This window comes from Delphinapterus leucas, chromosome 8, assembly GCF_059928025.1.
Source record: "Delphinapterus leucas isolate spDelLeu-1000000601 "Yukka" chromosome 8, BTC_Dleu_Yukka2, whole genome shotgun sequence".
Lineage (NCBI taxonomy): Eukaryota > Metazoa > Chordata > Mammalia > Artiodactyla > Monodontidae > Delphinapterus > Delphinapterus leucas.
In genome coordinates, this window is record NC_143136.1 from 108,542,466 (window position 1) to 108,569,100 (window position 26,635).

Below are 26,635 nucleotides of genomic sequence, written 5' to 3' on the forward strand. Positions count from 1 at the left end.
AGCTTCCCTTGATTTCTACACAACGTTAGCAAAATTTCAGGGAAGCAGAGCAGGCTACCTCAGCCCCTGGCTCCGCGACCCAGAGAATCCGAGGCACTGCCGATTGGGTGGGGGACGGCAAGGGGGTCCCCAAGGCAGGAGGGCCCCCCGAGTGCATTCCAGGGGCCTGCAGCCCCTGCCTCCCCCTCAAGGCAAGGACCCCACGTCTGCAGGAAGCTTGAGCTTTTCCTCCCCGGCCCCCTGACCTCTGTGATCCCACTGGACCCTCACAAGGCCCCCCAGGACAGCCATGGTGTGACTTAACCACCAGGCCAACACACACTGAGGGGAGCTGTGCGCACCGAAGGGAGGAAAGGCCCAAAGCCAGAGCTGGGTACCACGAGGGGCAGAGCTGGTGGCCGCAGGTGTGGCCGCAGGCTGGTCCCGCCTGGGCCTCCAGCCAGGCCCCCAGCACGTCTGCCCTCCTGGCTCCAGCCTGTGTGCCGGTCACTCTCCATTCCTGACCAGGGGTGATCGCCCTGCAAGAACCTCTCAGTGGACACGTCCAGCACTGGGGGCTCGGGTGCCCCGCCCACGAAGGTGCAGGTGAGGTCTCCTTCCCAGATGCACACAGGGACAGACCGTGCTGTGCCTGGCAATGGCGCACAGACCCACAACAGACCTCCCACAGCACTGATGCCGAGGGACCCAGGATGGATGCCGGGCCCCTGACCACCCCTCCTGGCAGGTGACCAGAAAGGCTGTGGCTGCGGGGGGTTCTGGGAGCCCTGCCCAGGGTCGGGGCCACAGGAGGATATACTGGCAATGTCCTCCCAGCTGAGGTAAGGCTTACGCCCCACCTACCCAAGCATGGGCCTTTCCAGAGACGTCCCCTCCAATGAGCAAAGGATGGCTTTCTGGGAGCTTGTCTGCTGTTCCCAAACTCTGAGGTGTGGCCTCAGCCTCAGACTGTCGACCGAGTGTCACAAGCGGTGCTCCTCCGGGCTGTCCGAAGGCCGTAGGGAGCCTCCCTCCGCCCCCCAACTCCACCAGGCTCCCGTCTGGGCTCCCGGGCGGTGCTCCAGCTAAGGGGGCGCTGCTCGGGAGGTGACCCAGCCCGGCACCTGCGGGGCCCCGCGGGGCTGCCGTTCACATTTCGTGCCTGCCCGCCTGGTGCTTTCTGGCTTTCGACACCGGCGGGGAGGCTTCCCTTCCATCTGAACACGCACGCCCCCTCCCCGGGGTGGAGGGAAGGTGACCGAGCCCTGCTCCGTCCCCGGGTGGGGACGTGCGCTCGCCGACTGGGCCCGAGACCTGCCTCCAGAGCCTTCATCTCACTCGTTCTGCCCGCAGGCCTATGCTGGCGCTTGTCCCCCTCGTCCTCCCAGCCTGTAACCGCAAGTGTGGCCCCGGGCATACAGCACGCACACCCGGCTCTCCCTGCCCCTGCCGTAGCCTCTGGGTTTCTGTGCCAGGGACGCATCCTACGGCAGTCAAGGCCCAGCACAGAAGGCCCACGCAGCGGGGCACAGCTCAGTGGACACGGCCCCCGCCAGGTGACAAACAGTTCAGGGCCTAAAACGAGCTCAGGGAACTCGAAACCTACGCCCGGTGACCCCATGGCGACAGGGACAGCCCTTCTGGGGACTCTGCATGACACAGGAACACACGTACGTACGCGTGATGAGCAAACGCACCACGTCAAAGCTCACGTTACAGCTTGATGCCAGCTCTGGAAAACAGAAACTGGGCCCAGGGGAAAGACGGGGCAGAAACACAACACACGCCAAATGTGGAGGGGGCTCGTCCCCGGGCCTGGAGCTCTGGGCAACTTTTTCTTCCGCTTTCAGTTTTTTGTATTTTTCCAATTTCATACAATCAAGCCTGTAATTACAAAACAAACAGATTAAAGGCCTTCTGTGTAGCTGATCTAACCTGATTTTCTCACTAGAGGTTCGTAGTCAGAGGCCTGGGAGGCCCTGGGCCTCCCCCGTGGCTGTGCAGACGTCTCCAAAGCCACGAGACCACCAGTCATCCGCCTGTTTGGGGGTCAGGAGGGCCAGAGCTGGTCTGGGGACCACTGGGGGCATCCGTGGCACCCCCTCCAGGCTCAGCCTGCTGACCCCACGGCTGGGGGCTGGCTTCACGCCCCACAACACGCCTGCTCCCACAAGCGAACCCCTGCGAATCCTTCCCTCTCTTGCGGCCGCATGGAGCCTGTGAACGGAGACGAGGGGGCTGGCATGTGCCCCCCCGCTCCGCGCACACACATCCTCCCACACAAGCAGAGTCGGCCAGGGGATGATGGCCTCACAAGCTCTTTGAACAGGAACTATTTTTCCCCAGACACAGAAATCCAGGGCCGAAACGGCACGCCCCAGACAGGAGCCACGTCATGCCCAGGTGGACTGCTTTCTCCTGGCCTGTGGGCCCTGCGCTCCCGGAGGGGCAACCATCCCGTGAGCTGGGAGGGCAGTCACCTCGGCAGTGACCCTTGGTCCTGGGGGCCAGAGAAATGGACCTTTCCAGAACCAGGAACCGCCAGGCCACCTCAGGGGCCCCTCCACCAAGTGCTTCTGTGGTTGGCAGTGGGGCGTAGCTGGCACACACTTGCTTTACTCCTGCGACCTCTGCGGCGGGCACCGCTGTCAGATGCCCTCTGCAGACGGGCAAACTTCCGCCGCTGAAGTTCCCCAGTTATCAGGGGCGTCCACCCCCGGTGCGTGTGTCTGCCGCTGACTGACCCCAGACACAGGGCCTCCAGGAGCTGGGGCAAGACGCACCGGGAACGGGGCTCCCTACCTGCCACGAGCTCGGCCACTTAGCTGCTGTGTGGCCCTGACGGGTAAACCAAGGAATGTCTCTGCATCTGTTTCCTCACCACATGATACAGACACCATGCCCCCCACATGAGGGAGGCCATCCGGGGACCTCCAGCCCAGCCAGAGGGAAGGAGAGGAGGGCCACGAGGGAAGGAAACAGCCAGAACGAACTCATCTGCTCTCGCCAAGCGTGGGCAGGGGCACTGGGAGAATGTGCGAGAGAGAGAGAGAGAGAGAGAGAGAGAGAGAGAGACGGAAGCCGTCAGTCAAATATAAAAACCACAAGTAGCCCCATAAGCTTAAAAACAAAACAAAACAAAAAAACAAAGCAGTCGTTAAAAATCTTCCTACATGTTAGAACAAGAGACAGCACACACCTACCGGCACGTATGCCAAGATGACAGATGTTAACAAGCAGTGTGTCTAAGTAAAGCGCTAAAGTTTTACTACTATTTCAACTGCTTGGCAGGTTTGACATTTTTTCAAAATAAAAAGTGGGGGGGACAATTCCTACAAAAAAAAATGTCTACCCAATTTTAAAAGAACAGATTATCAAACTCTCCTAGATAACAGCAAAGCAATGCACATGCTCACCCCCAGCTCATTCTATGAGGCCAACTAAATCACATACACAAGAAAGGAAAATTACAGCTCTTTTCATTCTCAATATAGACGTAAAAAACTGCAAACAGAAATCTTATCGAATCAAATGCAGTAGAGCATATAAAAGATAAGACACCATGACCAAGTCAGGTAATCCCAGGTATGCAAGGATGGTTTAATACGAGAAAATCCATGTATCTGATTCATCACATCCACGGATTACAGACGTCCACAGATGTGTAAGAAGTGCTTGCTAAAATTAAATAATTATTCATGACTGCAAGAGGATTCCCTTAACCTGATAAAGTATCCAAAAGAACCCAGAACCAACATGGTCCTCGTGGGGAGGAGTCAGATGCATTTCCTTTAAGACAAGGAACGGGGCAAAGATGCCCACTCCCTGGGCCGCGACTCTCCACTCCTCCGACAAAATGACAACAAGGACCCTGTCTGCCCACCTCGTCTCTGCTGAGCACCTGTGTGCAGGCACTGGGCTGGGGCTTCACCCTCAGAACCTGGACGCGGGAGGGGGCTGCTTCGCATGCCCTGTGCTCTCTGCTGGGTCCTGGAGTGCCTGGTGTTAAGGGTCTGGGTGGCTCTTGGAGGGCTGAGGGTTCTGGGGGTTTGGGGCAGCCATGCAACCGGAGCAGCGGTAGCCTTACTGGCCTGCATCCTCCCTGTGCTGAGCCTCCTGGGGCCTGGGCCTTGGGCAGGGAGCTCAGCAGGTGCGTCAGCCAGAGTGCCCGCTTCTGAGTGAGCTCAGTGGGCTAGCTTCTGGTCCCCCGAGGGAGAGGCCCTGGCTGCATGACCTGGGGTCTCCAGAGGCCGGTGCCCCGTCTGGAGCAAGTGGATTGGCAGTGCTCACATGGTGGCAGGATGGGGGCCTCGCCTCTCCAAGCCTGCTTCCTGCTTCCTGGCAGCGGGCTTCGCTGCCTTAATCAGCTGGCCCCTTCTCCGTCTGTGGGAGATGCGGGTGTGCTCAGGGAACAGAGCAGGCCCCTGCACAGACCCGGAGGGGAACAGCCCCTGCAAGGATGAGTTCTAACAGCTCTGCCCTGAGCGCAAAAGGCCCTGGCCTGCTCCTGGGCCCAGAGCCTGCTCACACTTCATCGGCCTCCTTGACCCCAAGGTGGCCGCGGGGAGAGGGTCTGGCCCAGGAGAAGGCCTCTGCGTGCCCGGCAGAGGAGCCCGGGCCTGTCTGGGGGTGGAGGGAGCCAGCTGGGGGAGGCTGAGCTGGGCAGTGGTGAGCAGAAAGGCCTGGACATCAAGAGCTGGGGCAGGAGGCCGGTGGCCGGGGCTGAGTAAGCACCAGGCCCTCCCACTGTCACGGGGACCAACTTGGGTGAAAGGGGTGTGACCTGAGAGAGGCCATGCCCAGCTACCCACGACCGTCCTTTCCCGGAGCCCAAGTCTGGCAGGACAGTGGCTTGGACGGGATCCCGGCCCATCTTGCACTACACACTCAGGCCTGGCATTCGAGGTAGGGACACCCACGCCACATGCAGACGAGGAAGCAGCGGGCCCAGGCCTATACCAGCCTGGACACAGAAACACTCAGGGCTTGAGGGGAAAGTGTGTTCGGTGCCCAGGAGCTCCGGGACCTGCTTGCCAGGAGAAGCTGGCTGAGAGTGCCCATCAGCACGGCTCTCCAGGCCTGGCTGATGGGAGACGACAGGGAAGGATGCCAGCGTCCAGGCTAGCACCCTATCCCTGGGGGAACGCTGACAGTCTAACTGGGAAGCCCGGGCATGACGCCAACGTGAACGGGCAGCGCCCAGCACATGAGGCCAGAGCTCTCCTGGCTGTAGGCGCTGAGCAGAAGCCCGGGCTGTCCTGCAAGGGGTGTCCCAGCGCTCAGGTGGGGACAGCGGTGCCCTGAAGCAGGGGAGCGGCGATGAGGAAGTGAGTAGGGCCCTACGCTCGGGGCGCTCTGCGGGCTGCAGGCCAGGGCACGAGGTGTGACTCACTGGGAGCACGGGGGCGGAGTGGGGGGGCCCGGCAGGGTACAGTCAGCTGGCAGGCTCCATCTTGAAAAGACGGCCTGATTCACACGGGAGGATGCCCGAGACGCAGGAGATCCTGAGAAAGGCCGTGCAAGGAGCTGCGGCTGGGCCTCTGCTTGGTCACACCTACGCCTCTGGTCACTAGGCTCCTCTCCTGGGGTAGCAGACAGGCCCCAGCCCCGACAGGCTGCTAAGCCTCCCACTGCGGCAGCAGGCAGAACCCGCGGGGCCCCCCTCCCGGCTCAGAGGCAGGGCGTGGCCAGTGTGCAGGAACCTGGGGGAGGGAGGGGCAGTAGCCCAGGCTTTGTACCTTGGGACCCTGACTGTGGGGCGTCACCCCCCTCAGGGCATCTCTAGGCAAGTCCAAGGGGCTGTAGCACAGGGTTATCCCCCCACTGGAGGGCAGGCCCCCCTGTATCTCTGTCCCCCAGACACACAGGGTCATGCCAACGTTCCCACCTGGACACATCTGTCTCCCCAAGGTTCAGGGAGGGCAAAACCCATGGTCAAGGCCTGTCTGTGGGGTTCCTGGTGGGCCTGGCCCGCTGGGAGCTCAGGGTGGGTCTATGGAGAGCCACCCCACTGCTGTGGACCCCTGCCCCTGGCACAGCTGAACCTGGGCCCACCCCAGCCCGGGTCCTCCCAGCACGTCCGAGGGACTCTGGAGGCCCTTTGAGTTATCTTGAGACACAGGCCCTTTTCAGGACCGAGGTCCCCGTGCCATTGGAGCCCACTTAGCCCCTCACCACCACCTTGGGAGCAAGGGCTGACAGGTCAAGGGAGGACTGCATGCCTGCCACGACCAGGTGTGGCCCATGGCTGCCCACTGCGTGCCAGGTCCCCGGGGGAGGGGGCTCCCTTAGGGGTCTGAGTCCAGGCTGGCCTCCCTCCTGTCTGGCCCCACGTGCTTCACCCACTGTGACAGCGCCTGCCCCTCCCTCCCACTCCTGCTCTGACCCGCTCCTGCTGCAAAGGGGTCCTGGAGGCCACCCTGGGGGTACCCAGGCCCACGTCTGGGGTCCTGTGTGTGGCTACAGGCCCCTCAGCTGGGCAGGACCTGAAAGCTTCTGTCTCAGGGACGCCGGTGGAGCTGCTCCCCTGCTCAGCAACCCTCCAGGCTGTGCTCTCCTGTCCCAACAGCCAAGCCCTCGGTGTGGGCAGGGGCCCCCAGGCGGACCAGGCACTCCCGTGCCCAACTGCGCGCCCGCCCCCTTGCCGAGGAGCGCTGCTCCCCAGTCCTGTTCCGGGGAACCTCCTCCTCTCCTTTTTCCCCTTGGACCCTCTCCACCCTGGCCCACCTCTCAACCATGGCGTGGCACACAACATGGGGCTCTTCTCCTCTCCTGGCCTGTCTCCCACTAGCCTGGCCCGTCTGCCCAGGTGCCCAGGGCCGGCACAGGGCCTGAGTGAGGACTCAGAGAACAACTCGGGCTCTGAGGCTGGGAACGAAACTGACCAGGGAGCGTGACGCTCACCCCCTGAGACGTTCAGCAAAAGCAGTCCGTGGTGGTAACCTCGGCCACCATCGCCCATCCACCGGGCAACTTTCCGGCACAGAGGGGGGAGGTCAGGAGAGCAGCTTCTGGACTTCCCAGAAACCGCGGCTCCGCGACCCCTAGACAGGAAGGGGCCCTCCAGGTTGAAGGAGCAGCTGCAGTCGCAAACCATGGGCCCCAAGAGACCTGGGGATGGACTCCCTGCTGGCTGAGGCCACCCCTCAGGGTGTGTGCAGCCTGCATGGAGAAGCAGGGTGGGCCGGGGCGTGGATGGCACCCCCAGGACCCAGAAGAGGAAGGCGCTGCAAGATGGGGTTTGAGTGCGTCCTGGAGGCCAGGACCAAGCCCCACACCTTCTGTACCCCAGGGCCGATCCTGCCCGGGGCTCTGGGCTGAGGCGTGAGGGTACACGAGGAGGGGGCCTCACTGCCAGGCCCCAGGAGGACTCAGAAGTCGGGACACACGCATCTAAAACTTCTCACAAGGAAGAAGAAAAACATGGCCCAAACTGTGTCTGGAGAGTTAGCTGAAGGGCCGTGGCCTCCAGCCCTCCAGGGCGCTGCCACGGCCCTTCCTGCCGGATGAGAAGGCTTCCCACTGTGCGTCCAGGGCCTTGGCTGCTGAGTGATGGCTTCAGAGGCAAAGGCCCCTGCACTGTCCCTGACGTGACACCAATCTTGGTGGGAATCAGGAAACAGGAACGTGAAGCCGACAAGCCTGCAAGTGGCGCCAGCTGGGCCGTAAATCTCCTGCCTGTCGCCCAGAGCCCTGCGCCCAGGAGAGGAGCGGTAAGTCTACAACAGCCTGAGACCCGGGAGCCTCCAGACGACCCTGTGCAGGGATCCTTCATAAACTCCGGGTGCCCGAGGCCACGAGAGCTCGGCACATGCTCCCAGCACCCCCCAGCCCGGCCAGCACGGGGCCCCGGGGACGGACAGGCAGAGAGGACACGGGGGCGGCCTGGCACATAGAGCCCACGCGTGCGCGGCGGCCTCAGGCAGCACAGACGTGGCTGCCTCCTGGCTGCCCACGGGGGGCTGAGGAATTAAAAACCAACCTGGGAAGTGCGAAGGGATTTGCGTGCCACACAGGGCAGGAGTCTGTGGCCACGACGAGACCCAGTCAGTCTCCCAGCTGGCCTCGGACCATGAAAGGGCCACACTGAACGAGGCAGAAGCTGAACTGACCATGCTGGGATTCCCAGGCTGTGGGCCTGGCCCCGGTCGTGGGTCCACACTGAGACCACCGCAGGGCCAAGCACACCATGGACCTGCAGCTCTTCAGCTCAGCTCTGGAGCCAGTGCGGGGAGGGGGGAACGGCCCTCTCCTCTCTGCACCTATCCAGACCCTCTGCTGGACTCCTGCCCCAAACTCCACATAGCGCTGTCCCACACCCCAGCCTGCCCCAACTGCCGGGCCCACGGAGTCTGAACTTGGCCTTGCCAGACTCCTCCCGAGACCCCAAGCAACTCCCACCCCAGCGCTTCTGCACAACATTCTGGACCGCCCTCCCCTAGGCCGTGACAAGTCACCAACCAGAAAAGACGACATGCTGGTACGGACGCGGAGAAACTGGAACCCTTATGTGCATTCTTGATGGGAAAGTAAAGTAGGATGACGGTTTCCTGAAGAAATTAGAACTTATAATTACCACGTGATTCAGCAATTCCACTTCTAGATAGATATCCAAAGAATGGAAAGCAGGGACAGGAACAGCTCTTCGCATGCCCATTCACAGCAATGTTATTCAAAGGAACAAGAGGTGGAAGTAACCCGAGTGTCCACTGAAGGATAAATGGAAAAGCAAAATGAGGTATATGCGTACAATGGCATGCCGTTCAGCCTGAAACAGGAAAGGAATTCTCTCACATGCTACAGCATGGATGAACCTTGAGGACATAATGCTCAGTGAAACAAGCCAGTCACAAAAGGACAAATTCTGCATGAGTCCACTTATACGAGGTCCCTAGAGGAGCCAAATTCATAGCAGCATAGAGTAAAAGGGTGGTTGTAATGCGCTGGGTGGGAAGGTGTTTAATGGGTAGAGTTTCAGCTGTGGGAGACGGAAAAGTTCTGGAGACGGATGGTGGTGATGGTTGCACAACGATGTGAACGCACCTAATGCTACTGAGCTGTACGCTTAAAAACGGTTAAAACGGTAAATTTTATGTTACGTACACGTTAGCACAATCAAAAAAAAAAAAGTCTCTCCTACAATGGAGTGTCTGCAGCCAGCCCCGGGCAGAGCAAGTCTTGGGCAAAACCACAGCAGGCTTCTCAGGAAAGAAGGAGGCCCTCCTCTGGGTATAGCTGCTCCAGGGGACCCGCAGTGATGGGGTGACAAACGGAGCCTGCCCAGTCTAAACCGGCCCCCACCCCTCCCTCAGCTCTCTCGGGGGGTAGGGGTGGGGCGGTGACAGGACCAAAGAGGAGACCAGGGCACCAGCCTCAGGCGTGACCCGGCCGAGAACCCTGCTTCTGTTCTTTGGCCAGACAGAGCAGGGGCGCAGCCAGCATCTGCCTCGCCTGGTGGGGACAGGGGCGCACAGCCACCCCCTACACTCCACGCCGATGCTGGGGACCCTAGCCCCAACCGCCCGTGAGGTGGGGCTCCAGAGGCTCACAGCACCCAGGCCTCTGCCCCGCCGGGCCCCCCAGCGCTCTCAACAAACACACAAAGTCAAGGCGACAAAGACCGTGAGCCCAGGGCGACAGGGAAACCACTGGTGGTCTTTTTTAGGATTCCGATCTCAAACCTGGGACACGAGGGTGGACAGAAGGGACAGCGGGCAGTGCCCTCTCCTCCGGGGCCCTCTCTGGGCGCCAGGCACCCCAGCAGGCCGCACTTCCCACCCCCAGGGGAATCGGAGAAAGCAGCATGGGCCCATTTTACAGATGGGGAAACCGAGGCATAGACTGGTCACATTTGCCCGGCCACAACACAGGGGGCCTGAGCTAGGCTTTCTCTGAAGGTCACGACCTACTCTGTGCCAGATCCTCTCAGCAAAGAGTCACGGTGGCCCAAGCCTGTCTTCAGGGACCCCGGTTGTCGGTGGGACGGAGTCCAACAGGGCGGGGGGGGGCTATGGTGGACAGAAGCTCATGGCCTCTCACCCGCCCCTGGCCCTGCAAACACTGTCCATCTGCCAGGCAGAGGCTGGGGCGCGGGGTGGGGGCGGTGGTCTCGGCCAGGGGTTCTGCTGGCCTCTTCCTATCCATACCCGACACCCAGGTTCCCCTTTCAGGGCCCAGGCTGGGGCAGCACAAGACGTCAGACCCCAGCCAGGTGAGCTCTGCCCGGCTCTGCCTGGCAAACGGACTCCAGGACCCCCTCCTTTTACACCTTCCACAAAATCGGGGGCCTTCTCCAGGGACCCCCTCGAGGAAGATTTTGACCCAGAGTTCCCACGGCTAATTCCAAGGCCTGCCCCTACCTCGTGCCCCGCGCCGTCACGCTTGTCCGAGAAGCCAGGGCTGCTGTCACTGTCATCGGCCAGGGTCCCCCTCCTGGGGGCCAGGAGGGAGAAGCCGGGGAGCCAAGGTCCAGCTGCCCAGGGAGTCTGGTCTTCCAGCCCATGACAGCCTCCTGCAAAGCCCAGGGCCCGGCCCTCCCGGCTCTCTGCGGGCAGGGGGCTGAGCGCTCAGCTCCAGGCTGCCCCCTGCCCGCACTTCTGCAACAACAGCTAATTTCCCATGAACACACGTCTCCTTGATGTCCTGGCCTGTTCGGAGGTGGCGGGAATGAAGGGGTGGCCCAGCCACAGGGTGGAAAAACCACTCGGCTCTTAAAGGGGGCTAGCGGGAAGGAATCTCAAAGGGGGGGAAATGTCTCAAAGTGCCAACCACTTGTAAGGAAGAAAGGATTCTTGTTCCAGGACGTTTCTGGGTCGTCGCTGCCCCACAGCGCAAGCTGTTGCCGGGAGTGTGCACGGGCGTGTGCCTGGGAACAGGTGGGGTGGCTGCGTGGCAGTGTGGGTGCCTCGTGCGGCCTGGGGTCAGCCCGGCGAGGCCCCCGGCCCCTCACCCCGCCCTCTCCCTGGGGAGGGGATCCCCGTGTCTCTGAGGAAGTCCAGTCCCAGCCCGAGGCTGCCGCTCTGGGCGGTGGAGGATGGCCTGTGGCTGGCCTGACGTGGAGCAGACATCTCAGAAAAGGCCTCCAAACTAGAGCTGGGGCCAAGGCACGCTCCCCATGGCGGCGGCCTGTCAGCTTTACCCTGGTGGTGTGCACGGCAGGCGTCGGGGCAGGAGGCGCTGGGAGCCGGCTGGAGACTCAGCAGGCGTCGGACCAGGAGCTGCCAGTCGTGGGCACCGTCTGTGCGCAGGACCGAGGTGGAGGTGCTCGTTCCCACCTCGGGGACACGTGCGCAGGTTCAAGGCCGTGGCCCTGCCCGCCAGAGCCTGGCCCCCATGGCATCCTCCGACACCAGTGGAAACCATGGCTGAGTGTGTCCTCGGGGCTCAGCTGGCCCCGGCCTCCCCAGCCAGAACCACTCAGAGGTCCCAGCTGGGCCTGAGGGCGGGGTGGGGCAGGGGACAGAGTGCCAGCCCCTCCACGTGCCCACCATCCTCTCCCTGGATGAAGTCGAGCCCCAGTCGATCGGAAAACACTCCCGCCTGACCCACGAAGGCAATCCTGTCTCTCAGGAACGCTCACCAAGCACCCGGGAACCCGGAGGGCTGCCAGACCGCAGGGCCCCTCGCCACGCACAGTGGGGCCGCAGCACGGAGGCTTCCAGCCGGGCCCGCACTCAAATCTGGCGCTGCTGCTTCCGAGCGAGGCCTCCCCAGAGAGGCGCAAGAGGAGGACGCCCCGTCTGGGCCCCATGACTCCCGGGCCAGCTCCCGAGCTACGGTATGTGCTTCTGTTGTAGGAAGAAAGAACGGAAGGCAAATATTTAAAAAATAGTTTTCAGCTCTGGCACTAAATTTTCCACAACTCTGAGCTTCCTTTTTGCTGCACGTGGGACCGACCGGGCTGCCTCTGGGCGCCCTCCGACTCTGCCAGGATGCTGGCTGCATTCCTGGGATGCCCCTCCCTCAGTAAGTCGCTGCTCCCTGGGGCAGGACTGGCGCCCCACCAGAGCACCGCCCCCTCTCTGAGGACTGGCTCCAGAATGATAACTGCCAAGCAGCTGTAGCCAGGGGTGTGGGTGGTACAGACGGGGCTCCAGGACCCTCGGGTCTGCTGCCTGAGCCACGGGACCTCTGGCAAGTCGCCTGACCTCTCCGTACCTCTGCTTCCCCACCAGCAACAGGAGAGGAGTGGAGCCACCTCTTGGCGCACCTGGGACAGTACCTGTGCCCACTTGTCCCTGCAAACCAGGGCCAAGTACCCAGAGGCCGGCAGAGTGACTGGGGGTCCAGGGTGTACCGAGACTGGGGCAGAGCAGGGCGTGTGTGAGGGGACCCCGACCTGACGTCGCTTGGAGAAAACCAGTGAGGCCTGGCCGATGGATGGCAGAGCCACCCGAGGGGCCAAGGCCCTTACCCTGCCCCGGGAACTCGAGGGGGGCCGCAAGTACAACCCAAGGGAGATGCCGGATGCCGCGACCCCCGGGCCTTCCCACAGCTGGCTGCCCGTCAGATGCAGCTGGGCACCCGTCGCAGACACGGCTGGGCGGCCCTGGAAGGGCGGGCTGGGGGCCAGGGTCCCACACCAGTGTCCTTCTGAAGACTACACAAAGTGAGGGCTCCATCAAAACCCACTAAAGGAATTTAAAAAGACTCGGGGGGGTCCACGCACAGAGCCCCGGGCGGTCAAGGCTGGGGTTTTCTGTGCTAGCCCAGCAGGCAAGAGCTGCGGGCCCCCCAGGCTCAGGCTCGTGTGCCAGCTCTGTGGCCAGGGCCAGCGGGGACCTCTGAGTGGCTCTGGCTGCGGAGGCCGGGGCCAGCTGAGCCCCGAGGACACACTCTGCCACGGCCTTGAACCGGGGGAGGCCAGCGACCAAGCGCCACACACGGCGTAGGCCACCGCCCCCAGGCTCTGCGCTGACACACCGACCCTCCGAAGGGCACTTCCTCTGGCAGAGACCCGAAACAGCTCGCTTGATGCGCCGGCCGCACGGCTCTGCCGGAGGCCGCCACCCCCGCCCGCCAGCCCGTCTCCGGCCCACACTGGGGCCAGTCAGCGCCCCCAGCAGCTCCGGGACGGCCCCTCCACGGCCGGCACCACCTCAGGCCGCCGCTGGCCTGATCAGCAGAGGGGCAGGTGACCAAAGACAGCAGGGCTCAGGCTGGGGCTCCCTCAGCCTTGCCGGGCGAGCATGGCCCCCGCCCCGCTGCCTGGGGGGTCCCTCGGCCCGTGGGGAGCTGTGTCAACTCCTCTCAACTGCTCTGCGCCCAGAGAGGGTCTCGTGGGAAGCGCTGGCCCTGAGGACGGCTACTGTGGGGTGAGGGGCCCAAAGCGCCGGCTGTCGGCCTCGGCTGCTCGAGTGTCCTGTGGCTCAGGCGGGTCAAGGGGGCGAGGGGCCTTGTCCGCGCTCGCGTCCTGGGCCTCTGCGGGCCCGGCGGGCATTCTGTGCCCCGTGGCGAGTCCCGCCTGACGCCCGCGGGGCCCCCTTTCGAGCCGATGCTTGAGGACAGGGGTCTGCTCCTGCCCAGGGTGGGTCGCCACCAATCCCGCTGCCTGCCTTTGACCCACTTGGCTGAAACGTGACTGCCTCCGATTTGATAGAAACGATGTTTCCCTCTGGGCACTCTGACAGCCAAGCTTCCCGCAAAGCAAAGGAACAGAGCTCTCCTCCCAGGCCTGGGCTTTCTGACTGCGGGATGCTGGTTTGAAAGCAGGGCTCGGTAGCCCTCAACTTCTGCAGGGTCCACGCCGTAGGCCACCAAGCAGCCTCCCGTCTGGACCTGCCTGAGCAAAACCCGGTGCCCGGACCTGCTCGCCTGCCGACCCGCTCGCTGAGGGAACGGAGGGTGCTGGCATGTGCCCGAGCTGCGGCCTCTCCTGCGGGACACAGGCGCAATGGCTAGGGAAGAGCACTGTGGCAAGGTCGTGAGGCTGGGCAGGCGAGGCCGTGGTGCCCCGGGCAGGCGGGAAGTGTGCTCCCACCTGCTTCCCAGCTCCGTGCCTGCCCAGCGGGGCCCCTCCTCACAGGTGACATCAGAAACCTCCAAACCCCTGGGAGACCAACTGCTCCGCCTGCCCTAGTTCCACCTGCCTCGACCCCCTTCCCCCCGGGGAGTGACACGTCAGACCTAATGGCTCGGCTGTTTCCGGCGGGCGGCCACTCATGCGGCGGGGCCCCAAGGAGGAGGGGGTCGGTGGTCACTCGGGGCCTCCGCCGGGACCCTGTACCATCTCGGGCTGCTGAGAAAGTCCACCTTCCAAGCAGCCACGACACCCTCCCGCGCAGGCAGGCAGCGTGGCGAGCTTGAACCCTACACCTGGGTAACACCTGGCTCTCCCCTCCTGGGGGACCCTGCACGCTTCCTGTCATGGGGAGGGCTTAACAGGAAACCCTGGGACCACAGGCCAAGTATGAATCCCAGCTCTGCCACGTGTGACCGCGCTGACAAGTTACTTAGGCTCTCGGAGCCTCGGTTTCCTCATCTGCCAAGCGGGGCCCTGACAGTGAGGTCAGAGTGAGGAAGGCCTGGCACCCAGTGTGGCTGTCGGTCACGGCCACTTATTGTTCCCAGACTGTGTCCTCCGGGCAAGGACACCTGCTCACCCTGCCCCCAGCACGGCGCACAGCACCCTGTAAGTGGGGTGCACAGAGATCGGAGCCTTCCCCAGCCCCTCCCTCCCCCGCTGTGGTCAGGTTCCCTAACAGGGAACGTGACCCAGGACTCACAGAAAACCCTCGCTGCTCTGGGACGACACCCGACCCCACTTCCTGTCGCACTGATGCAAACACAGAACCTCTGTGTTTGCAGGTCCTCGTTTTCCAAGGACACCAGCACTCCAGGGAAGTAAATATTTACAAGTGAGCCTTTAAAGCTCGTTAAGGCAGAGGGGCGATGCTCACCCACTGCTCAAGGGCCACAAATGCGTGCTGTGTTTGTTCCTGGGGCCCTGGGAACCCTGGCAGGAGCTAACTCTCAGACGGACGGTGATTTACGGGTCACCCCTCCCAGGCCGGGTCGGGGAGGTGGTCTAGGGGCAAACGCTGCAAATATGGGGCCAAGTGGGGCCTGGCGGCGGGGGGGGGGGTTGCTGCGTTCCAAGGGTGCCCTGCCCCCACGTGCCTTTCCAGGAGGATGCAGGAAGCTCTGTTCCAGAGGAGGGCTGTGCAGGGGTAAGCCCTGGGGGCGCTCCTGCTGCAGGGAGGATGGCCGGTCAGCTGGCCACCTGTCCACTCACCCAACCTTCCGGGCCTCTGGCTGATCCCCCAGCACAAGGGCGTCCCAGAGGGGTTCAGAGGTCGGCAGGCACGCTCCCGTTCCCCCCTGCACGTGCACTTGGCTGAAGGGCAAGGGCATGCCTGGCCCACCCAGCCCGTCCCAGTACAGGCGCCGGTAAACCAAATGCCCAGACCCACAGGCAGGGGAAGGACAGTCAAGAGGAGATGCCTGCCAAGCACACCGCGCACAGAACTTCATAGCAGGGTACACGAAGAGGACAAGCCACCTCTCGGGGATAAACTGCCCAAAGACGTGAGCAGGTAAGTAAGCAGCTGGAGGAAACTTCAGCAGCCAGTAACCACACATACAGGATGCCTGTCTCACCCAGTCAGGGGAAAAGAAACATGTGCTAAGACCACAGCGGACCAGCTCATGGCTGCTGGCTCGGCAGAAATGGCAGCACCCGACAGGCCAAATGGTGGTGACCTCAGGCATGGCTGGGCCGGGGATGTGTGTGTGTGTGTGTGTGTGTGTGTGTGTGTGTGTCTGTCTGTGTGTGTCTGTGCCAGTGGAGCCTGTCTGGAGAGCGCTGGCAGAGCTGAGGATGGGCAAGCCCGGTCACTATCACCTGGTCTGTGAAACATGCCTCCCCGTCTGCTCTCAGAACAAAGCCCAGGAAGAAAGATGTGTCTAGACAAACCCAGCAGTCAATGAATTAAACATGCGTGTCATGGGCCAACACAGATAAATCTCAACAGCAAGGCCTAGTGAAGGAAGCAAGGAGCAGAAGGTCAAGTACAGTGTGTAACACCCAACGGTGCTGGGTGCTGTTCAAGGGATACATGTGTTGGCAGTGACTGAAAGCATAAAAGAGGACGCAAGGAACACAGCGGTGGGGAGGGGGAGGGGCGAGGTGCCGGGGGCTCAGCTCACAGCGAGCACCACGTGAGCACACGAGCCTGCCTGCCGCTCCCCTCCCGTCGATGCCCGTGGGTGGGTGACCGCAGCCCACGGCCAGGGCAGATGGGGGCCCAGGGAGGGGAGAGGAGTAAGGCCGTGGGACCCACCTGGCCTTGCTGCCCTTCCCTTCCTCACCACTGACTTCTTCTTGGTTGGGTCTCCAGGTCCTCAGAGGGGGAGGCGGACAAGCTGCCCGCACAGCAGGACCAACCTGCACTGTCCCCACAGGCCCTGATGACAGGAAGGCAGGGGCCTTCTGGAGATCCAGGGAGCGAACGAGCCCTTTTGTCAAATGGGCACAGGTGGGAAGGAACGGGGGTCCCCAGTGCCACAGCCTGGGGTGAGCAGAAGACCCCCATGGCCGCAACACAGCACACCCCAGGCCATCATGTTGGAAGGCCAGTGACGCTTGTGGATGTCACTAGCCTCCCAGCTAAGTGCCTAGGCTTCAGCTGCTGCCAGGGAAGTGCCCTGCTGACCCCTGAGCTGACCAACTCAGAGTGGGGACAGAAGCCGAGCTCCCAGCTGGCTCTGAAGGGCTCTGCCCTGTCCCCGGAGAGAGGGGAGGCACTGTAGCCTCTTGTAAGAAAAAAAAAAAGAGTGCTCAGCAACAAGGCATAATTGCAAGCTCCCACCTATGAGACAGGCACTGTCCCTACGGCCATTTGACAACTGGGAAAACCGAGGCACACAAGTCACAGAGCTCGCAGGTGGCAGAACCGGGACTCAACCCGGCTGGTGCAGCTCCAAATCTGGGCCCCTTCCCCTGCTCTGCCACCACCCCTGGTACAGAGACAGCAGGGCCTGGCCGCCCACCGCTTCTGCTCCCTCACTGCTGGCTGGCCCAGAGATGACCTCTGTCCTCCCTTGTCATCGAGGGTGGAGAGAACCTTACCGAGCTGACCACCTGCCGGGGTCTGGCACGTCCCCCGAGTCCTCCCACGGCTCTACAAGGCAGGTCGAGAAACTGTGGCTCAGAGTATCACGCGTATACAGGTGGGGTGCAGGGAACCCAGACGGGTCTGGCTCAGGAGCTCAGGTGTCCACCCTGGTGCATCAGGCGAGCACAACTTCTGTGGAGGGACCTGGCCTGCAGAGAGGCTGGGGTCCCGGCTCCTGCCTGTGACCAAGGTGGGGGGGTCCCCCGCACCACTGACTTCCTTCAACTCTACAGCTTTGTAAACAATTAACTCCAGAGTTTTCATTTCTCTAGTTCCTACTGTTCCAGATGATTACTGATTTGCTCTGATGCCCCACCCCCTACCCCGACCCCGGGGCCTTTTACCCACGTAACAGAGGCTCCTGGGGCCCGGGAGGCCAGACTCTCTCACAGTGCTCCAGGCCGCCCACTCGCCCCTCACTCTGCACTGAGGGAAGCTGCCGGCAGCCGCCCCCATACAGGTGAGGACCTGGGCCCCACCCCTGGGCAGTGAGGCCGGCGCTCACCCCTGGATTGCAGAATTCTACGGGGTTACGACAAGTGGCCACGGCTCCGACAGGACACGGACACAAACTGGGGCTGGAGGGCCCAGGAAGTCACAGGAGGTCATGGGTAACAGGACACTGGGCTCCTCCACAGAACCAAATGACAAGCTCCATACCCCCATTTTAGAGATGGGGAAACTGAGGCTCAGAGGGCTGTTTCTCTGTGCCCACGAGACCCACTGGCTCCAGACACAAGGTGAGAGAGGCTGCTGGGGCTCCTCTCTCCTCCTCTGGTTCCCAGTCGGGCCTGCTGGGGCCCAGAGCTGCTGCCTGGGCTTCTCGGAAGGAACCCAAGAGGCCAAGTCCCCACGCGCCTCCGCCCTGCCCCGGAGCCTGAGCCCCGGGCACCCAGAGAGGGCCCAGGAGCTCCTGTGGAGGCCTTGCAGAACTCGGGGTGTGTCAGTCCCTGCAGGCAGCCCCTGGTAAGCCGAGGGCCCAGACCCTGGGTGCTTGGCTGAGCGAGTGAACAGACCAACAGCTAGGGCGGGGAGGGGCCTCCAAACAGTCCAGCTGTCCTGGAGGAGCCTCGAGAGACACGGATGCAGACAGCGCTGCAGGGAAAGGCCGCTGGCCAGCCGCGGGGCTGCGTGTCCTCAGCAAAGCTGCCAGCACCCACAGAGCCGGCTGGGAGCCTGGCCGGGGGCCTCGCTGGCAGTGGGATAGCAGGGCTGCCCTGGCTGGTTTCTGCTCCCCCGTCAAGGAAGAGAGACCCCAGGTCTAAACCAAGGCTGGGGTAGGATGTGTGCGGTCTCCAGTGGCTGGACGCCTCCTCCATGCCCCCCCCCCCCCCCGCTGACCCTGATGCCCTCCAACAGTGCCCACCCGGGTCAGGCAGCCTGGGAGCAGCTTGTTAGCTCTCTGGTGTGTGGATGTGGCCACGCAATGCTTTTCCAAAATAACAGGGCCTGGAAGCTGGGGACTTGGGACAACACCACACCAGGAAGGGGACATTTTACCAGGAAGGAGAGGAACAGAGAGATAAGGCCACAAGTCCCACAGCCAGAAAGTGACAGGCCTGCCTTCGGGGACAGACTGGACATCCTGGCCTCTGGGAGGGCCCTTGTCCATGCACACTGTCCCCCTGTCCCCACTGCCCTCTTGTTACCATTTGTCCCTGTGACTGGCTGCAGGTCTCAGATGACGCGAGTCACCGTGGTTCCAGAGTGCTGCTTCCCGTCTCTACTCCTACGGATCCTGCAAAACCCCACGCGGAGGTGCCTCGTCCAAATCCCTCTGATGCCACAGGTCACACCTCCTGCTGTCACCACTCGCGTGCCTGCCTGTTTTTGTGCTTAGGACCTTTTTTCTGCATAACATCCCCCCCGCCCCAAAAAAAACAACCCCAAACCAAACTGACAGCAAAAATGTAACAGGAAGAGAAACAGCCGCTGACTTCTGGAAAAGGCAGGAGTAAGAGTGTTGAGAGATGGAGACCCTGCAAACGCTCCTGCCTACCTGCGAGTGCCGGCCACCGAGGCCAAAGGACGGGCCCGAGAAGACGAGAGCGGGTCGGCCACGAGACGCATCCACACGGCTGTAAGTGCCCACCAGGGAGACACCCTGTCAGACGTGCCACCTTCCCTTCCCGTCCTCCCCGCAGACCAGCTGAATCACGTCCTGGCCTAAATTCCACAGCCCTTCCGGCAGGGCTGGCAGCTGCAGGACCAGGACCACCTGAGAAGGACCCGGTCACCCAGGAGAGGCGGCAGGAGGCGCCGGCCCCGCTGTGCCGGCAGCCCCCGAGCCTCGCCTGCTCTCGGCTGTCAGCAGCGCCGACGCCCCCCGCAGCCCCTCCTGTGCTGCCCTGCCAGAGTCAGGAGGGTGTGGCCTGAGTCCCGTCTTGCTACCGCAGGGGCGAAGACTGCCAGATGTTCTCCAATACACCGACTACCCAGATCTGCACGTGGAACCGCCGGTGTCCGCCCAGGGTCACGGGAGCCCTTCTGCCCCAGGCGGCACAGACGCGACGGCCGGTGGCTGGTGGCGGTTCTCACCGAGGTTGGTCTTCCCGGCTGGGGGCACCAAGGGGGAGGGCGCACGGGCCATAGGAGAGACAGACGTCGGGATATCAGCTTCCTGACTTTTCTGGGCCTTGACCTCCTTGCGGGAAAAATGGGGACAACTGTCACGCGTGCTTTGTGGAAGTAGGGAGTGGGAAATGAGATAGCCCGTTCCAAGTACCCGCGGAGCGCTCAGGGGACAAGAGCCAACCTCCCGTCTGCACCCTTCCCTTTGTGACCCTGGCTCTCCCAACTCAGGCCCCCACGGCCACTCACCCCTCCCCTTTGGCCCCAGATGGTAGAGAACTGCACCTCCGCTCTGGGCAGGGGTGAAATGCGCACATCTGTGACCAGACGGGCCGGTATTCAGGGTGGCTGGGTACAGCCCTGTCCACCCCCTCCAAAGTGACGGGCCACCCTCAAGGGTGCACTTGTCAGGCGGGACTTTTCAATAAAAACCAGATACAGACAGTTTGCTCACTGAAGAAAGTAAACTCTTTAAACCCAGAACAATATTGAATACCAACGAGGTGAGTACTCAAATACCATACCTGGTTACAAAATAAGGTGTAAAGTAATTTAATATTTACATTGAGAGCATTTAAACATTCAGACCATTCCACTCAGAAATTCCACACCTAGGAATTTCCAAAGGAAGACAGGGGTGTGCAAAAATACTTTATGTACAAGGAGGTCCACTGTACCGTTACTTACAGGAACCAGGAATGGGAAATCTGCACATTCAACACCAGAGGAGAACCAACTACGGTGCACCCAGAGGTGAGTCACCTGTAGCCACTAAATTATTGTTTTTAATGCCGCAGAATAACATCTGTAGACAATTTACGTTATAGCTCCAATTATAATAAAAAGAAAAGGTACGCACAGAGAATACAGTAACTTTCCTTTTTTATACTTTACTGCCGATTATCTACTACAGTCATTACTTCATAAAAACGGAAAGAAGATGAAACGAAAAGACTCAGGGTCCCTTAAGGATGACAAAGCCAGGTCCCCGCTGATGGCCTGCCACTCTCCCAGGGCAACAGCCAAACCTCTCAGTCCTGCCACTGAGAAAGAGACCCTGACTGATTCCACGAAGACCAGGGGCTTCACCAGCCCCCGGGCCCCAGGGCTGGGAGCTGCACCCACCGGGAAGGCTCTCTGACCCGGGGGGCACACAAGCCCCTGCACCGTGTCCAGCCCACTCTGCAGTGCCCCGGGCTTTACAAGGGAAGCACCTAGGAGGACAGGAAGCCCTGGTCTTGTAAGTTCTGTGGTGCTTTGAGGAGAACGTGCGCCGTAGAGCCTGAAGATTTCACAAACCAGGGCATCATTTAAAATGATCGCCGGTAAGTCATTTGAAAGTTTGTCTTCTCACGCGTTTGCTTAAAAAGAAGAGGTTTTTTGGTTGTTTGTTCATGCTTAAAGAAAATCTAACTCTGAGTTTCTTGACCTTAGATTCCTTCCGTCTCAACCCAAGACCTCTCCGGGTGATTCCTTCAGGTGGCCGGGCCCTGTTCACTGGTCCCTGTCATGTGCTCTGGGTAACATCTGCCCCACTGCAGGCAAATGCAGGTTTTGTCCCTTAGTTGCACGTAAGGATGTGACTGTGAAGCCAAGTTGTCCGGTGCCATAGGGATGCTCCAAGCTAACCTGGGCCCACTGGCTGGGCCCACTGAGAAGCCCCTGAGGTTCTCTGGGACCAGCACTGCACTCAAGACTGTGTCCCTGAACCTGACTCACCACAGGACACATGGGGGAAGGGCGCGCTGACTGCAGCTCCCGGAGAGGCTGCAGGACCAAGAGGTGAACGTTCTTGTTGGTGCCACATGTAGGCAGCACCCGTTCGGGCTCCGGCCAGTGCCAACATGCCATGGACATGCCAGGATGGCAGATGGAGAGTGGCCAAGGGCACCTAAGGCAACAGGGAGCTATCTGGGAAGGCTTCCTGAAGGAAGGGGCAGCAAAACTGGGGCTGAAGGGACAGGAGCAGCTGGCTGCACCAGCAGATTTCTGAAACCAGACGGGACTCAGGATGGTGTAGGGAGGGTGTGCGACCAGAGTGAGGCTGCAGGACTGACACTAAGACTCCTTCCTCCTACAAGGAAGCACAGCCTCTGCCGGCTAAGATCAAGGATGCTGGGAGCCCACCTGCAGAGAGGACCCCATGAAGGTGGCCTGGAAGCCATACTCAGGTCCCAAATGCCCTCTGCGGCTTCAGATGAAGCCTACACGATTTTAGGGACGTTTCCAGGGCAACCGAGGCAAGATCCTAACCGTGTCTCCTCTCCCATCTCTTTCAGGCCGACGGGAAGAGGAAGGAGGGACGTTTTGGACCTTAGGAGCACCATCCCGACCCTACGAGGTGAATGGCAGCGTGGGGCACTGGCACACTCTAACCAAAGTGGCCCTTGGCAACGGTCGGCCACCTGCCTGAGGCCAGGCCTCCCTGGGGGCCTTACAAGCATTCCTGGCAGATGCCAGCAGGTGTGGCAGCTCCCTTGCTGGACACAGGACGAAACAGGGACCTGCCAGTGCTTTGCTCACACACCTGCTCCTCTGTTCCACGCCAGGAAGCACCACAGATGCTGCAAGTTCCAAACCATATTCCAGCAAAACGCTGGAAACCTGTCCATCTCCACTCGTCTCCTCGATGCGTGCCCATCTCAGAACTACCCCGGCTGATGTGGTTGGGCGGGTAAGCACGGGAGCCGTGAAAACCCTCACTTCCCCGCACCGCAGGCCCCAAAGCCCTGTGGACGCCGGCACCAAGAGCTGGGAGAGGCTCGGTGGAGAGATTCTAGAAGCATACCTCACAGCGGGAAGACATTCGCCCCCCACCCCGACCCCCCAAGGTGGCTGGCCCTGGGGACCGGAGAGGAGGAAAAAAAGGCTCTCGCCCAGGCCCAGCCCCCAAAGTGCCATGTCACTCCTCAGTTTACCAGCCAGGTGGCCGCTCCGACACCACAGGGCCATGGGGAGGGCGGGAAGGAGGGCAAGGGCGACACCCGATTCTCCTGAGACCAGGCACCACCCGACAGCAGGCATCCCATGGGGGCTGGGCGCTGCCACCGTCCCTCTGGGTGCTGGGTCCCTGGGCAGATGGGGGAGCTGCCTCCTGAACCCCCAGCGCTCTGGCCCAGCCCGACTAGGGGAGCACACAGGCTTGTAAACACACAAAGCCAAGACCACCCTGGCCCCTCCAGGAAGCTCATTAAAAACGCCATCAACCTAGCGCCTGGACCAGAAGTGAAGGGAGAGGCGGGGAGAGTGACACGGAAGGCCGGCAAGGCTCTGTCACCTGCCTGGTGGCACAGCCCACTCCTCGAGCGGACGGCAGAGGGCGGGCCTCCCGAGAACCCTGGAAACCCCTCCTCCACGGCCGGCAGCTGCTGGGCTCAGCAACTTCCCCACCGCAGCAGGAGGGAGCCACGGCTGACCACGCATGAGGACCACGCACGGAGTCCTCCACCCCTGCCACACGCACCCACCCTCGTGCAGCACCCGGAGGCCCTGGCTGCTTCCCCATTTCCTCTGTGCCTGTCTGTAGGGGCAGCGGGGCCTTCTGCTCTGGTGGACAGACTCTGGAGAAGGGACGCCAGGGGCCCTTCACCCTGGTGACCCAAAGAGAAAATCAGCCTCAGGAGGTGGGGCTGTAGGACGAGTGTCCTGGTGGCAAACGAGGGTCAAGGCCACGTCTGCTGGCAAGCCTGACTCAGGCCCCTCGGCAGCGCCTAGAGCGAGGTCTGCACCCTCTGCCCTCCGGGCTCTCGCTACCTGATTGCCTTTGGCAGACAGGACCGTTTCGCTCTCCACACCCCGACTTCTGCAGGCAGAGAGGTGCCCACCTGGGCTCATGTGGGTTGCTTAGTGCCCAGTTCCGGGGGCTTGCAGCCCTGGTGGGCAGAGGATAGATGGGCAAGTGGCTGCAAGCCCCCAGGCCCAGCCCAGTCTAGCACAGAGTGGCAGGACCCCGGGGAGTGAGGGGGTGAGGGGATGGTACAAGGCCAGCAAAGTGCATCTATGCAGATCAGGCCAAGTGCTGGGCAGGAAGCAATGCTTCAAGGGCCCCTGGACAGGCCGACTGGTGGCCATGTAGCCTTAAGGCACCCAGCACATCACGTCTCAGGCTGGGAGCTGCTGTTGGTGGGGGGACAGCCAAGGGAAAGTGGGAAGACACTCCCCTCCCGCCCCCGCAGCTCTATGGCCCCAATTTCCTAACCACCTGGGAAAGACAACAGTAGAAGGACTGAAAGGCCGAGCAGGGAGAGCTCCGAGCTGGCCAGATACCAAAGCTTCATCACCCAAACACACCGAGACCTTGCATTTCGACCCAGGAGTGCTGATGGACTCAGCTACACGGGTCACGCAGCTCCCCAACGCCCATCTTGCCCCTGAACGCACTCTTGAGGCAAACGAGGAAGATAAACAAAAGGCTGGCAAGAAGACCTCCTTTCTGGACCTTCCCAGCCCAGGCATCTCAGGGAGAAGGCCCCGCAGGGCACCCACGTGAACAGGAGAAAAAGATTCCCAAGTTTAACCCTTGGAAACCCAGCACCGTGGGGAGAGAGAGAGTGTTTCTGGCTACAAAGCGCTTCCCTGGAGAGCTGTCCCCCAACACAGGTCAGCCCTGTGCTCCCAACCTCCACAGCAATGGGGGCCCCCAGGGAAGGCACCTGGCTGCACAGGTGCCCCCAGCCAGCTCAGCTCCCCCCAACCTGCCCTAGGCCTCCGTCTGCTCTTCTTTCAGAGCGAGCCTGCGCCTGGTTCTGGCCCAACTCGCAGGGGCAGGCAGCACTGCCTTCTCCCTGCCCCCAGCCCCAGGGGACACTCGGGCCTTTGTTCTACCTGCACACTTGGGCACAGTAGAGCCAGCCCCCTTCCCTGGCAGCTCCTCCCCAGCCCTCTCGAGGCAGGCTGGTGGGCCGGGGGCCCCGCAGGTGCAGGGGGAGAGGCACCTCACTTCTCTCACTTCCGATTTGGGCGTGAGAGCGGCGCAGGAAAGTGAGCACTCCAGGTGGGTTACACTCGCACAGGAACCCGTCTTCCCGCCCGACGACACAGGCCAGCCTGGACCCAGAGCTGGGTCACGACAGGTGACGGGCCGCGGGCAGGGGACGGTGACCCCGGGAAGCCCAGGCTCCGCGCAGCCCGCCGGGTGGTGGGGAAAAGTAAAGAGGCACAGAGGAGGAGGTGAGAGCGGGATTCGAGCGGCGGACGGCGGCGGACCAACTGGGGGCTCGGACGCCCTGAGATCAGGATGGGGTCCAGAAGGGCCGCGGTGAGTGGGGTCCCCAAGAGGGCAGGAAAAGAGGGCAGGGAGCGAGGGTGGGCGCAGGTCCGGCCGGCGAGGGCCGGGCCCGGGGGAGCGGCCGCGAGCAGGCACCCCGCCGTCCCGGGCCGACGGCGCGGCCGGCTGCGGGCGCTCACCTGGGCGTGCGCAGCGCGGCGGGGTCGCGGCGGTCCAGCACGCCGGGCACGCAGTTGGTGAGCTCGGTCCAGTCGGCGTGCAGCCCGCAGCTCCAGCCCGTGGAGAAGCGGGAGAAGAGCCAGGTCTCGCGGCGGTTGGGCCGGTAGCAGGTGCACTTTTTCTGGCCGGGCCGGCAGTCGCAGGGCACCTCGAGGCGCACGTTCTGCACGAGGTGGCGGCCGAAGGTGGTGCCGCCCGTTTTCTGGATGTGCAGGAAGACGATCACGTCGTCGCCCTTCATGTCGAAGTGCAGCGAGCGCTCCAGCTCGCGCACCGGGAAGTAGTACTTCTTCTCGTAGTGCGGGTCGGGCGTGGGGAAGAGGTCCAGGTCGTCGGGCGGCGCGCGGCCGCCGGGCGCGCCCAGGCTCAGTCCCGGGCCCGCGTACTGGTAGAGGATGAGCATAAAGCACGCCGAGCCCGCCACCACCAGCACGAACTTGCTGGCGCGCTCAACCATGGTCCTGCCGCCGGCGCGCCGCCGCCGCATGTGTCACCATCGCCGGCGGCCCGGGCGCGGGGCGCGGGGCCTGGAGAGCGGGGGGCACGGGCGCAGCTGCCTCCGCCGCCGCCGCCGCCGCCCGCGCTCCGGCCCGGCTACTCGGCACCCAGGCCGCCCGCAGCGGCGCGGGCCCCGGCCCTGCGCGGCGCCATGGCTGCTCCTCGCCCGGGTCCCGCTCCGCGGCCCGATCCCGGCTCAGCTCCGGATCGGCTCCGGCCCGGTCCGCTCCCCCTGCGGCCCCTCGCCCGCCGGTCAGCTCCGCTCCGCGCCGCGCCGAGAACGCTCTGCGCCGCCCCGCGCGCCGCCGCGTCTCCGCAGTCTGCCGCCGCCCCGCCCCGGCCCGCCCCCGGCCCGCCCCCGCCGCGCCTCTTGCCGTCGCCGCCCGCGTCGATCCGCGGCCCCGCCCCCAGAGCCCCGGGGCTGCAGGCCGGTACCTGGTCCCCGGACGCAGGTCTCCGGCCTTGAGGAGGCCGCTCCGAGGCGGGCAGCGAGGACTGGGAACTGACCTCTGTCCTCAGAGGCGTGGGGAGAGACTGGAGAAACGTGTAGTGAGGCGCGGACGGCCCTTCTGTGCTGGAGGGGCTCGCGGCGGCGGGTGCCTTGGGGCCTGGGTTCCCTTCACTGCTTCACTGGAGGGAAGCCTTGGCTTTGCACGCTGGACACTCTGAAGATCCGAACGCGAGGGGGCCCGGGCTGGATGGACTTGGTGGGATCTGGGGGCGGTGGGGCGGGGCGCGGGTCGGGAAGGAACGAGGGAGGGTTGGGGGTGGGGAGCCTGGGACCCACGGCAGTGGTGGAACCTTCCTCCCCCTCCCCCTCGTCCCCCTCCTCTTCCCCCCTCCACTCCTCCCCCCTTCCCTCCTCGTGGAGAGATGCAGAAGTGTCCGCAGGGGCCGGCTTTATGCAGTCCTTCGTTATTTAAAAGGAATTTCAGTCAATGGGCGCTTTTACCTCCAAGTTTATTATGATCCCAATGAAAAAGTTATAAAAAGTTGAACCAATATTTAAAATTTTGATGGTCCACAA

The 26,635-nt window shown here is 62.5% G+C and overlaps 1 protein-coding gene across 4 annotated transcripts in view; it reads right to left on the reverse strand.

Annotated features, from left to right (window-relative positions):
- The window catches only part of HS6ST1 (heparan sulfate 6-O-sulfotransferase 1), a 42,833-nt gene extending 16,941 nt beyond the window's left edge, over positions 1-25,892 (reverse strand). For all 4 annotated transcript variants that reach the window (XR_004023686.2, XR_016394197.1, XR_016394196.1 and 1 more), the window contains exon 1: positions 25,071-25,892. Coding sequence is in view for 1 of the 4 variants with exons in the window: in XM_022590527.2 (XP_022446235.1) it covers positions 25,071-25,597 (527 nt within the window). In the remaining 3 variants the exon portion in view is untranslated. The remainder of the gene's footprint in view (positions 1-25,070) is intronic.
- Between the last annotated feature and the right edge of the window lie 743 nt (positions 25,893-26,635).